The 13,660-nt window shown below is 40.9% G+C and overlaps 1 protein-coding gene across 2 annotated transcripts in view; it reads right to left on the bottom strand.

Annotated features, from left to right (window-relative positions):
• galnt18b (UDP-N-acetyl-alpha-D-galactosamine:polypeptide N-acetylgalactosaminyltransferase 18b) overlaps positions 1 to 13,660 on the bottom strand; it is a 100,707-nt gene that overhangs the window by 55,138 nt on the left and 31,909 nt on the right. For both annotated transcript variants that reach the window (XM_080885102.1, XM_080885101.1), the window contains exons 2-3: positions 5,494 to 5,689; positions 1,295 to 1,461 (exon numbers count right to left, since the gene is read on the bottom strand). In XM_080885102.1, the coding sequence (XP_080741228.1) occupies positions 1,295 to 1,461; positions 5,494 to 5,689 (363 nt within the window). The remainder of the gene's footprint in view (positions 1 to 1,294; positions 1,462 to 5,493; positions 5,690 to 13,660) is intronic.

Here is a 13,660-nt window from a genome sequence, read left to right on the forward strand (position 1 = left end):
AAGATCGTCTGAGACCAGCCACCCAGACAGCTGCTGGAACAATTGGTTTGCACAACCAAACAATTTCTGCACAAACTGTCAGAAACCGTCTCAGGGACGCTCAACTGCATGCTCGTCGTCCTCATCGGGGTCTTGACCTGACTCCAGCTCGTCGCCGTAATAGACTTGTGTGGGCAAATGCTCACATTCGATAGCGTCTGGCACGTTGGAGAGGTGTGCGCTTCACGGATGAATCATGGTTCACATTGTTCAGGGCAGATGGCAGCTGAGAATGTCCCAGTTCTTGCATGGCCAGCATACTCACCGGACATGTCACCCATTGAGCATGTTCGGGATGTGCTTGACCGGCGTATACGACAGCGTGTACCAGTTCCCACGAATATCCAACAACCTCGCACAGCCATTGAAGTGGAGTGGACCAACATTCCACAGGCCACAATTGACAATCTGATAGACTCCATGCGACGATGTGTTGCACTGCATGAGGCAAATGGTGGTCACACCAGATACTGACCGGTTCTGGGTCCCCAGACCCCCAATAGCGCAAAAAACTGCACATTCCAGGGTGGCCTTTTGTTGTGGGCAGTCTGAGGTACACCTGTGCACTACTCATGATGTCAGATCAGCATCCTGATGTGGCACACCTGTGAGGTGGGATGGATTATCTCAATATAGCAGATGTGCCCACTACCACACATTTGGACTGATTTGTGACCACTGTTTGGGAGGGATGGTTATATTGTGTATCTGGAATGAATTTTAGGTCTCTACGTCCATCCCATGGGGAATGGGAGCAGTAACAAAGGTGTTGCGTTTATATTTTTGTTGAGTGTATATATTTTGTTGAAGGTAATTTTGAACAACTTTGGCTGGAATTGCTCAGCTCTCCCCCAAAACCAACAAAGGCAGAGAAGGAGAGAGAGATGCTGAAGGATTATTCTGATAGCATCCAGGATGGGCTTCCACACGGTTTTTACACAACCTGTAACCCAACAAAACAATATCTTTATCTGATGGTGTTCTCCATTACCTTGGGAGTAATTGGATGTGACAAGACAATTATCAGATGGAAGCTTAGGGAAAGGTAGATCAACACACTGCTTACTCACTTTTGCGCTTGTGATCAAACCACATAAAACTCTTAGAAATGCATAGTAGACAAAGTGTCACCCTAATTGCAAATCCATGCCTATTACTTCAATCTAGCTGGAAAGGCATCTATTGCCTGTTTGTGGCTGCTGAGCTACAGCTAGACAAACAGTCAATTTCTGTTACATAAAATGTGGGTACTTACTATTATTGCTGTTGTCGTCCACCAGGATTATCTCTTTGAGCAGGTGGGAAGGTGTCCTGTTGACGGCAGAGTGAATAGACCGCAGAATGACAGACAAGGCTTCATTCACAAAAATGAACACAATGCTCACTTGAGGGAGGTTCAAGGGATAAGTAATGTTTCTGCACCTGTGGAGGACAAATAACAAATAAGAGGCAACGTTTAGACCTTCAGCTTGTCTAAATGATTAACAGACACGTTTGACACTATCCCGCTTGAGAGTGAGATATTGTCAGGTTTCTTGCCAAAGTGTCTTCTTGGCAGACTATCAGAACCTTATATCCGATTATCAACGCATAAATGTTGTCACTGGTTTATGGTTAATCTAACAAATACAGGTGCTAGTGCACTGCTGGTGCTCTGCAAGGCAGAGGGAAAAGAAAAGTGGTAAGGTCTGTCATCAATCTCCCGCTCCTCTCTTTCTCTTTCAAAACACTGTTTTCTGTCACCACATGTTGACATTTGCATTGTGAATAATGAGTCCAGCTTCTTCTCCTGAAAGGAAACTAAATGTCTGTTTCCAAGATTTGCAGAAAGAGGAAGCTGCACAAAATGCCAATAAAAGTCCGGGAAACATAGCTTTCAGTCTGAACAGAGGTATTTTTAAATGACCCAGGTGTTTATCTGTGTGGTTCTATGGCTCCTGTGTTCACAGACAACTACCTCAATAACAACAGTAGCAAAATTAGTTAAAACCTCCCCATAATATCCTCTAGAAATGAACATTTAATTTAATTAAAAAGAAGAGAATTGGGTTAGGACTGTGTTATTTTATTTGCTTCTACACCACTCAGAAAAATTCAACAACTGTCCATGCTCATCGTGCTCTCCTTTCTTTTTGTATCTGCAGAAAGCCATGGCTCAGGCATAATGTTTGCGAAATGTGAAACAGAGACACAAAACATGCGTGATTAATGTCTCCCCTGGAACTGTCTCAATGAGTGTGCAGAGCCAGTGTCAGTAAGAATGAATGTTCTGAATTGAGTTCGGAGAAGAAAATGTCCAAAAGTTCTTTAAGCTGTGTAAACCTTTGCACTATATCGCCATTTATTCTCCACCATGGAGCCATCTACATATGTCTGGTCCCAAACGTGATGATGTGATGTAATTTTTTCCCTGATTTTTGTTTGGAATAACTTGTGTGATCACATTTTTTGGACTGTGGAGTGGCCTTCATTAAATTGTCATCGCTAAGAAGGTGCACAATCACGTTTGGTGATGTGAATGATTCTTGTGTTGTGTCCATTTAAGTGCTTGCTCACAGGGGAATTTCTTGATTGTTGGGGTTTTCTCCAGAATAGTAGTCTTTACCTTTGACTGTTGGGATAAATATGTATTACAGCTGCCCCAGCACCTTTAAATGGGCGATTTGTAACAGATATTTGTAGAGTAAGAATTGCCCTTTGACAACCCCAGTTAAAACTGCATTTTTCTTGCATCAATAACATAATTCACTCATTAGTAGGTAGTGAGTGGTGTTGCATGCTTTAGGCAAAAGTAAACTCTTCATTGGGTTTCAATTACTGAGGCAGTGTTTTTCCATGTGACCTTGTAAATTCTTTGTCACTTCAAAGTGATTTTTCATTAGAGCTAAAAATCAGAACACAATGCCAGTGTAGATTTCTTTAGCCAGTACATGGATGTTTACAGTGAGATTAGAGACAAAAACCATCAGGTAATTCTTAGTTAATCATCAGTTTATCATCAGTATTAGATTTTAAAAATGTTTAATGTTTTTTTTAACACAAATAACAAAGATTTGATTCTGTTATAGATTTTTTAACATTGCATAGTTTTGTGATGTTTTATAGTTTAGTGGGTGAATTACAGAAATGCAGTTTTCCAAATAGAAAATAGAAAATAAAAATTTTAAGAACAATATTTGCCAGTTCAGGATTTTTATTTTTTTGTTTGGTCAATTGCTGTGGCCCATAAATTTAGAACAGATGTTCATGGTCCCCACAGGATGACTCCATTTACTTTTCACTGCCAAGCTGCAACCTCCAGGGCTTATAAAGGAAGCTAAAGACAAAGTGCTAATTTAAGCTCCTTCAAAGCTTCCAAATATGAATCAATCCCCAAAAACTCCAATATCAAAACCCCCAACTTCAAAGTAAAAATAACTGCCTGAAGAAAATGGGCCTTTAATTTTCCCCTTCATACTTTCATAACAACTATGAAAGTATGAAAGGGAACATTTTAGTTCACTTAATATCAAAAGTTATATTAATATTAAGCGATTAAGTAGTATTAATATTAAGGCTTCAAGATAGGGGTGTGGTTATTCTGACCGCTTTGACTGATGGGTGAATTTGACCTCTGTGTTTGTGGTGTTGTATCTACTCTGTGGTACAACCTGTCCAATACATCTGCGCTCCAGTTTTAATGAGTGAAATTCTAGTATTTTATTAATCTCTTCATTAAGCTGCACTACAATTACCAGATAACCGGTCAATATGCAAGTTGTGAGCACTTATGTTTTGTGTTTGTGTTTCTTTAATTAGGAAGTATTTTTTTGTAGTTTTTAAATAAATTTTAAGATGACATTGCCCGTACTTCTTGTTTTCATTCAGTTTTAATAAGAAAGCTAAAATAGAATTCCTAAAATTTATCCCACAAAAGGGATTCCTGTATGTGGGAACTGTTTTGAATGTGCCGGAAGTTTTACATATGAGCAGTAATCTCTCACAAATAACTCTAAGCTATTACATTTCAAGGGCCAATATATTAAAATAAATGCATGTACAAATTTATAGACATAATGCACACATGTAAACATATCTTTTGTTTGGTTAATTAACCAAATCATCCACATCACTGCCAATCAGCCTCTATTCTGCTTTCTTACTGCTCTTTTGTCATTCTACTGTTCAGACTCCTCCCCGTCTCTGTCTCTTACCCTGACCTTCGATGCCACCAAGCCTAGTCCTGTCTGAATTTCTATCACTGCTAGGATTCTGTTCTGCTATGATGACTCATTGGAGTCTATTTTTTTGCAAATAGCTTAATTAAACCCTGTATCAGTAGCTAAAAAAGAGAACACAACAATAACTCAAAAAAACATTAATTTAAAACCAAGATATGCAGAAGAGCATCTCTGAATGCACATGTCTAACCTTGAAGCAGATGTTCTACAGCAGCAGAGACCAGAAAGAGAGCCACTCTTGTCAGCTAAAAACAGGAAAGTGAGGCTACAATATACCCAAGCTCACTACAACTGGACAACAGAAAAAGGCTGACTGGTATGACATTTGCACAATAGAGTCAGAATTTGGCATAAAAACATGAAGGCATAGATCCATTCTGCCTTCAGGCTGATTTTGGTGGTGTAATAATGTGGAAGATATTTTCTTGGCACACTTAGGGCCCCTTAGCATTAACTGAGAATGATTTAAACTCCACAGCCTGAGTATTGTTGCTGACCACATCTATCTCTTTATGACTGCAGTGTGACCACAGTACAGTTTTCTGATGGCTGCTCACAGCAGGAAAGCCAACCGTGTTCAAAGTGAATTCAAATTAGTTTCTTGAACATGAAAGCGAGTTCACTGTAATGTGTGGAATGTGCTGGAATGCCATAAAGAATTAAGCCAGTTCTTATGGCAAAAGATGGTCCAACCCAGTATTAGCAAGGTGTACCTACTAAAGTGACCGGTAAATAGACATCATAACTGTGTATGTATCACACGTATCATAATTGTTACATGTGAAAAGTTGCAAAGAATTAGTGAGAAAAACTCATTGTGTTACATTTTAGGATAAATGTACCTGTCTCAAGAACCTGTCACCTGGATTTTGTGTTTCCCTTTGTATAAATAAAGAAGCCCCCAGGATCTACATTGTGTGCCCCATTAGTTTGCACCCATACTCATTAATGTGATAAGTTGCCTTCATCGTTGATACATGTAAAATGTGTATCATACATACATGCATACATATTTTTTTAAATATGTTATTGCATGCTACATCTAATTCAATGCATCTCATTGCAGTGTTTGAACATTTTTGTAATTCAATTCAATTCAATTCAATTTTATTTATATAGCGCCAAATCACAACACAAGTCATAGATACAGAGAAAAACCCAACAATCATATGACCCCCTATGAGCAAGCACTTTGGCAACAGTGGGAAGGAAACCAGTCTTGTACCAGTCTTACCCATCAGGCCTGAGGTCTGCTATTGGCCTGTCTAAAGAGAGACGATCACTGAGGTAGGCATTATATCCATAGTACTGGAACTGCTTCAGAGCCACTCGCCGGTTGTCTGGACTGAGCTCTTGACCCCAGTGAGCAAACAGTGACGAGTCAGAGAATGATGTATCCGGCTGACCATCGTCGTCCTTCCCTGGAGTCTCTATGAGGGATAGAAAGACAAATAACATAAATATTTGTCTACTCCACTCCAACTTGTCAACCTACCTGTGAGGTTTGCATAACTGGATATTTAAGGAACAGTGAAAAAACGATAAGCTAATATAATCCCTATGATTAATGTTGTTTTCCTTGTGTTGTAATGTATGTTTGCAGATGGGGGTGAACTGTTATTTAAAAAGACTGGCTGAGTGTCCTTCAACAGAAATGCTAGAGTTCATGCTGCTGATGAGAAGCTCTGTCATGTCCTTGAACACGAGAAAAAGATTCAGTTTGTCCCAGCAGTTGCTGAGCTGCGCTGTAGCTGACTTTGCTGTTTGACCTACACAGACAGGACAAAGTGAAACCAATTTGCCTACAGCAACAGACACAACCTTTCTTTCATAGTTTTTTCTCCCTTTCCTTTTAAATCCTGTCCTGTCTGGCAGTTTTATCAATCAGAATTATATGCACTGCTGTGCCAAACACATTTTGCTTTTCCAAGACCAGCTCTATAAATTCTCTATAGGCTCCTCTTGTTCATGGTTTATCTGTTTATTTCTTTATTTCTATTTCTGTTATTTCAGTTATTACATTATATGTGGTATACAGTATGACAATGTTTAAGGCAGGACAGGCAAAAAAAAAGAGGAGGGGTTGGGGAAGACATAATGAAAGGATGAAGATCAACTAGAAATGCACAATGTATTGCCAGCTGCTGCACCTGTAAAAAAAAACAAAAAACATACAACACCTGGAATGCAAACATTCGAAAATGCACAGGTACATAAAGCAACAATGTATGTGTAGGCTCTAAGTCATCCAGGTCACAGTAATCTAAAGAGCTTGCAAAGAAAATTGACTGGACTTCTTTAAGTTTCTTGAAGACGTTTCACCTCTCAGTTCTAAGACCAAATGGTGGAAAGTCCCAGGTATTTAAGCCTTAGTGGGAGTTGTCCCTTAAGAGGTTCACTGACCCACTATTTATCATGTGCATCATCATATGGGTTAAAAAATTGTGTGGGTCATTATCAGCAGAAGGTTTCGGGCGAAACTACTGTGAGACCTTGCCATCATGTGACTTATTGAGATCAAATTACGCAAGATGTGAGTGGGTGTTAGGTGTGTGGGTGGGACCTCCGAAGATCCGCCAAGATGGAGTCCCACTCAGACAGTATAAACAGTTAGCAGTATAAATTCAGCTGCCTACAACATTTCCAAGAACCTCGCCAACATCCTAGCTCCCCTTCTGGGGAACGCACCCCATCACATCAAAAACTCCACTGACTTCACCAACAAGGTCCAGAAACTTCCCACATAGCAAAATTGTATGGCCCGGATCTGGCCCATACATGGGCCAGCACAGGACCATCAGTGTGTCTGCTGCTGGCCCATGTGTGAACTACCTCTGGCAAACCTGATCTGGGCCACCAAAGGCCCGTCATTCTTTGCGGTATGTGGGCCATGTGTAAGTTGTAAGTTGGCCCCAGATGTCAGCCTAATGTGTGCCTTATCAAGCCATGTAATAACAACATGTGTCAGAACATGCAAAACAGTGCAAACGTAACATGACGAAGCTCTATTCAGACAGTGAATGATCTGATTATTATATAGCGCTTTTCTAGTGTCCCGGATTACCCAAAGTACTTTATACGACATGCCACATTTACACAATTTCTCCAAACTCAGTGCTTCCTAACTACATTCACACTCTTGACATGCAGACTGGAGGAGCCAAGGATTGAACCACTAACCTTCTGATCAGTAGGTGACCTGCTCTACCTCTTGAGCTACAGCCACCCACTGGCAAAGATGAGTAAACCATCACTAGGTTTTGGATAAAGTGTACACTCACAAACCTGTCAAACCTGCATTTGAAATGTTGGCTACCATAGCAGTATAGTATTGCAACATGGCATTTGGGTCTTCTAACTAAAATAGGAAAACAGGAACATAAATAGTGCCATCATTGCCAGACCTGGCCCACATCTGGTTGACATACACTCTGCCATGACACCGGTCAGTCAGAAGTGCCAGCTTCAAATTCAAATTCAAATTCAAATTTTATTTGTCACGTACAGTCATACACAGTACGATATGTAGTGAAATGCTTGGACAACTGCTCGTGACCTAAAGAGAACAAAAAAGGAAAAGGCTATGAATAAGATAGGAAATAAATATGAAAAATTAAAAAGGGTAAATTTAACTAGGAAGGAATAAAATATAAATTAAGGTTAAAAATGAAATAACTGTACAACACAAATTAGAATGAAGGGTAAATTTAACTGGGAAGAATAAGATAAAGATAAATATATAAATTAAAGTTGAAAATAAAATAACTGTACAACAAAATACACAATACACAATATAGAACTATATAAGAATGTATGAAGAAATCTAAATATAAATAAATATATACACAATAACAGCAGCTGTACAAGTATTAACCGGAAATGAAGAATATAGTGACCAGTGTTGTGCAAAAACAAAGTCCAGAAAGTCCAGTGTGTGTGTAAGAACCATATGTGTGGGTCAGTACTGTGTGGTGGTGTGATTGAGAGACCGTATCGCCTGCGGGAAGAAGCTCCTCCTCAGTCTCTCTGTGTTGGTCTTCAGGGAGCGGAATCGCTTTCCTGACCTCAACAGAGAGAACAGTCTGTTGTTGGGATGGCTGAGGTCCTTCACGATCTTCCTGGCCTTGGTCCAGCACCGCCTGCTGTAGATTGAGTGCAGGTCAGGGAGCTCGGAGCGGATGGTGCGCTCAGCTGACCGCACAACCCTCTGTAGAGCTCGTCTGTCCTGCATGGTGCTGTTCCCGAACCAGGTTAAGATGTTTCCCGCCAGGATGCTCTCTATGGTGCACGAGTAAAAGTTCCTGAGCACCTTGGAGGGCAGTTGGAAGTCTCTCAAGCGTCTGAGGTGGTAGAGACGCTGTCGGGCCTTTTTCACCACGGTGTTGATGTGACAGGACCATGACAGGTCCTGCGTGATGTGAACTCCGAGGTATTTGAAGCTGTCCACTCTCTCCACTGGGCACTCGTTGATGACGGGGGTCTGGTAGTTCCTCTCCTGCTTAGTGCTGAAGTCCACTATCAGCTCCTTTGTTTTACTGACGTTTAGAAGGAGGTTGTTCCTCTGGCACCAGTTCTCCAGATTCCTAATCTCCTTCACGTAGGCCGTCTCGTTGTTATCAGAGATCAGGCCCACCACGACGGTGTCGTCAGCAAACTTGATGATGGTGGTGGAGCTGGTAGTGGCCACACAGTCATATGTGTACAAAGAGTACAGCAGGGGGCTCAGAACACACCCCTGGGGGGCTCCAGTGGTGAGAGTGGTGGAGGCTGAGACATGTCCGCCCATCCTTACTGCCTGTGGTCTGCCAGTTAGGAAGTTGGAGATCCACTGACACATAGATGAGCTGAGTCCCAGATGCTCCAGCTTGGTGGTGAGTGTGGAGGGAATTATGGTGTTAAATGCAGAGCTGTAGTCTATGAAGAGCATTTTAACATAATTCCCCCTTCTAGTGTCCAAGTGAGTGAGTGATGTGTGGAGGAGATGAGAGATGGCATCGTCTGTGGAACGATTTGGACGGTAAGCGAACTGTAGTGGGTCCAGTGTGTCTGGTAGTGAAGAAATGATGAAGTCTCTGACCAGGCGTTCAAAGCACTTCATCACTACTGAGGTGAGGGCTACAGGGCGATAGTCATTGAGAGAAGCAGGGTGGGGTTTCTTCGGGACAGGAACAATGATGGACTCTTTGAAGCATGTGGGGATCACCGACTGAGATAAAGAGATGTTGAATATCTCAGTGAACACAGGAGCTAGCTGGTATGCGCAGTCTCTTAGGATACGACCTGGGATGCCGTCTGGTCCTGCTGCTTTCCTGGTGTTCACTCTCTTGAAGGCTCTCCTTACTTCATGCTCGGAGATGACGAGCACGTTTCCGGTGCTGGCAGTATCTTCCTGTCTGCAGCCGTTAGCGCCGCTAACACTAGCATTGTTGGAGACCTTAGCTGCAGCCTCGAAGCGAGCATAGAAAGTGTTCAGCTCGTCTGCCAAAGTCACGGCCGCGTTCGTCATACCGGTTGTTGGTGCTTTATAGTCCGTTATTGTCCTTAGTCCCCGCCACAGGCTCCTAGAGTCACTCTGTTGGAGTTGTGACTCTAGTTTCCTCCCGTAGCGCTGCTTCGCCTCTTTCACCGCCCTCCGCACGTTATATGACGCTTGATGCCAGATCCGGGCCAGACCTGTTTTCTATAGGCCTGGGCCACATAAACCAAACCGCAATCGAGCCAGATATGGCATGCCATCACATAGGCAGTACCATCTATGCCAGGCCTGGCCCATATGTGGATGACATACGTCTTATCATGCCAGAAGTCAGCCAGCAGTGCCGGCTTGGTACCAGATCCGGGCCAGACCTGCTTGCTATGTGGGTTATACTGGATCCAGAAGAAACCATAGTGTCCTTTGATGTGGTTTCACTCGTTACTTGCAGATATACAACTGAGGCAGTGGAGACTGTCAGAAAATGACTAAAGCAAGACAGCTCCTTAGAAGACAGAACCAGCTTTGGCCCTGATCAGATTTGCCCACTGTTAGAGCACTGCCTTACCACCACATATTTTAAATACAGTGAGGGTTTCTACAGACAAAAAACAAGGATGTGCCATGGGCTCCACAGCGTCACCCATTGTGTCCACTGTGAACGATTATCCTTGAAAAGAGGGGATGGCTTGCAGCACCTACTGTCTGCTACCTACAATCCCAGGGCCCCAGGTCGTGCACCTGGACCCACCCAGAAGAGGCGAGCTTTCCTGCCTCTGCCAGAACCTCTGGACAGGTGTGTAGGACCATATATCATGCATACAGTTCTCAGCAGAGTTCTCTTTGCAGTGGGTGCATATGTTTGAGTGTTTAAGGCCCATAAGATTTTCCATATAACATGTTCAAGATTTTTTATCCCTTTCTCATGCCACGATGCAAACTTTAGTATTTTCTTTTCCTGACAGATATCTGGATTGTTCCAAATGTGTGTTAGTTTACATGGGAAAAATGAACATTTAGTTATTTTTAAGATGTCCCACCAGGCTGTCAGAAAGATTTTTATGTTAAGGCTTTTAAAGCAGTTTTGATGCTTAATACTGGAGCTTATGAAAGGCAAATTAGAGATTTTTACTTTTCCACGGAGTCTAGTGATTTAAACCAAGTAAACCAAGGGATTTATTAGGGATAACTGAGAAAAAATTGTTTATTTTTGGCAAAATCATAATTTTCATGGTGGCAACTGAGAGGCGCCTGGCAGAAACATATATACCTAGATATCTAATATTACCTGACTGTATTGGGGTGGTGGTGTTTTTCAAATTGCAATTCAGAGGCAAAACTGCTGATGGAATAGTATGATATGGATAAGAACTTATCTATAAGTGTGATCGTCTTTCTGAGAGAGGTTTGTGAGTTCCTAAGGAAAAGTAATATATCATCGGCATGCAGGCTTATCTTATGGTCTGTATTTTCAATTTGAACTGGTTTGATAGCTATATTTTGTCAGATTGCTACCACTACTGGCTCAATAAAAATACAAATATTTTTTTTATATTTTAAAATATTTATTTATATATTTTTTAAATATTTATTTTATATTCTGATATAGCAGAAATTCAGAAGGATTAATCTGTGATGAAGTCTTTAAAATATTTATTTATTTGTTGTTGTGATGTTTACGTTTATGTGGTAAATTCCAGCATTCAGGCAAAGCATACATAATGCTGAGTGCTGAGGGAGAAGAGAAAAGATATGAATGGTGACAAGGGAAATAAGTTAATGCAGCCACCCAAGAACCATTTTGAGTAACCTAAATCAACTAACCATCCCCATGGATGGATGGATGGTCTGTCGCAGGGCTAACACATAATGACAAAAAAAAAGAAAAAAATGACAAAAAAAGAAAAATTACAGGCTAAGATGATTAAACCAGCAATATTTGTTCTACGTAGACATGTCTGTTAGTGGGAAAGGAAAGTGAGAAGGGAAAAGCAGAAAGTGACGTTTGTGTAGATCCAGGTCACCTGGCGTGGTGTTATGATCGCAATAAAGCTGGCTGTTGACACACAGTTTATCAGTGATGAAAGCTCGAGAGCCTTCTTGGATGAATTTCTTTCAGATCTCTAACAGAACCTTGTGTCATTCCAGGATGTCTTTGGAAAACTGGTTGTTGAAGTCTGTTCCTCTTAGCTCCTGGCTGTGGCTCTTCACCAGTTCGTATTTTTTTTAAGTGTTCAAATTTGGCCAAGAACGATCAGCTCATCGATTTCCCAAACAATGGACACGAGGGAAGCTGATGTTTTTAACTACATCCTCCAGGTTTCTGGTGAGTGGAAGAAATGACTCACTGTTGTTTCCGGGTCTTCTTCTGCCTTCTCTGGTATTCCTGAAAACACCAAGTTGTCCCTCATGTTGCCGGCCTGGAACCTGATGACAGTTTCCTTGATTTTTTTTCTTTTCTTCTGAGAGTTGGGTCATTCTTTCAATTAGGAATTCACCAACTCTTTGAGGGTGGCATTTTCAGCAGCCAGTGTTTCCACCTGCTGCTGGCTGAACTCCACCGACTCGCACAGTGCCTGAAAATCTTTATGCAGGATTTCCAGGAGGGCCAGGCGTACGTCTAAGCTGGACAGCTTTTTTAAACAGTGGACGCCAAAATGTCAACAATGTTGCTGTACTGTGGAGAAGCTGGCTGTGGTGAGTCTTCAGGGCGGTGTCGTTTAATGGATTACGTTCCTTTGCTGCTGGAGGGAGTCGGCACCTTGTTAGTTGTGCCCAGTACACTTTTTACCTTTCTTTAATAGTTAATCACTTGGTATTGTGTGATCCTTCTTGGAAAATATGATCCTACTGTGTTCTTACACTACATGAGACTGTAAAAGGACTGTGTTTAAAAGGCTGACAGCAGAAAAATTCAACACGGTGACTGCACTGAGAGCTTAGAGACATTTAAGTTTTGACGAATGCGACATTACAGCTTTCGGTCCGTGTTGATAGACTCACTTCATGACCAGACTCCATAAAGCAATGGTAGCATCATTTAAACCTTTTGTAAAAGCTTCCAAGAGACATTAATGAACTTAAGAGGTAAACTTTTGAGTGTGTTTAACAGTGTGAGTGTGATTTATCCATAAGAGGGTCGATCACCAAAAATACAGCAAATAAAGCGCATAAAAAATTTAAAATGAAGTGATGTAATCTCAAAAGAGACACAATAAAAGTTTTCAATACTTGCAATACTTACAACACTTACAATTATACTTGCAATATCTAATCCCAAAATATTTTCTGTGATGCTTATTAATACACTTATTAAAACACTTTTTTCATTTCAGTGAATAGTGTGCAACAGGTCTGAAAACTGAGGCTGTTAGTAATATTAAGAAAACGTGATTGCAAACAGAGGGACTCTAGAGGCGGGAAAAAATAGTCAGAAAATAATTAACGTTATAAAAAATTACCTCTGTGTCATGGTTAATAATAACATATTGTAAATTAAAATGGCTTCATCAGCAGGAAATGAAATCTAATGAAAAGAGGTTCTGGCGTATCATGTGTTAATAATTTCATTAAGAGAAGGCATCAGTGCCCTGCAGCATAGCGAAACTATAGAACAATAAAAAAGAGACAATTTCCATTATAAACCTTCAGTATTTCAGCTCCCTGCTGAAATACTGCAGCTATCAGGGATAATTCACATCCTACCATACGTAAACATTTATGTATGGTTATTAAAAAAAAAAGCTGTTTAGTAGAAGAGTGACAAAAATAATTTCGTCATTTAATTACATTTTCAAAGTTCAGATTTATTCATTTTAAGCTGTTTTAATAGAGCTACAGTATTCTATTAACTGAAGACTATTATTATTTTTTTTACCAATAAAACGTGAGCAAAATAAACTAAGAACTCTCAAATACCCAAAGAGAA

The sequence above is a fragment of the Rhamphochromis sp. 'chilingali' genome, assembly GCF_963969265.1.
Source record: "Rhamphochromis sp. 'chilingali' genome assembly, chromosome: 6".
Taxonomy (NCBI): Eukaryota; Metazoa; Chordata; class Actinopteri; order Cichliformes; family Cichlidae; genus Rhamphochromis; species Rhamphochromis sp. 'chilingali'.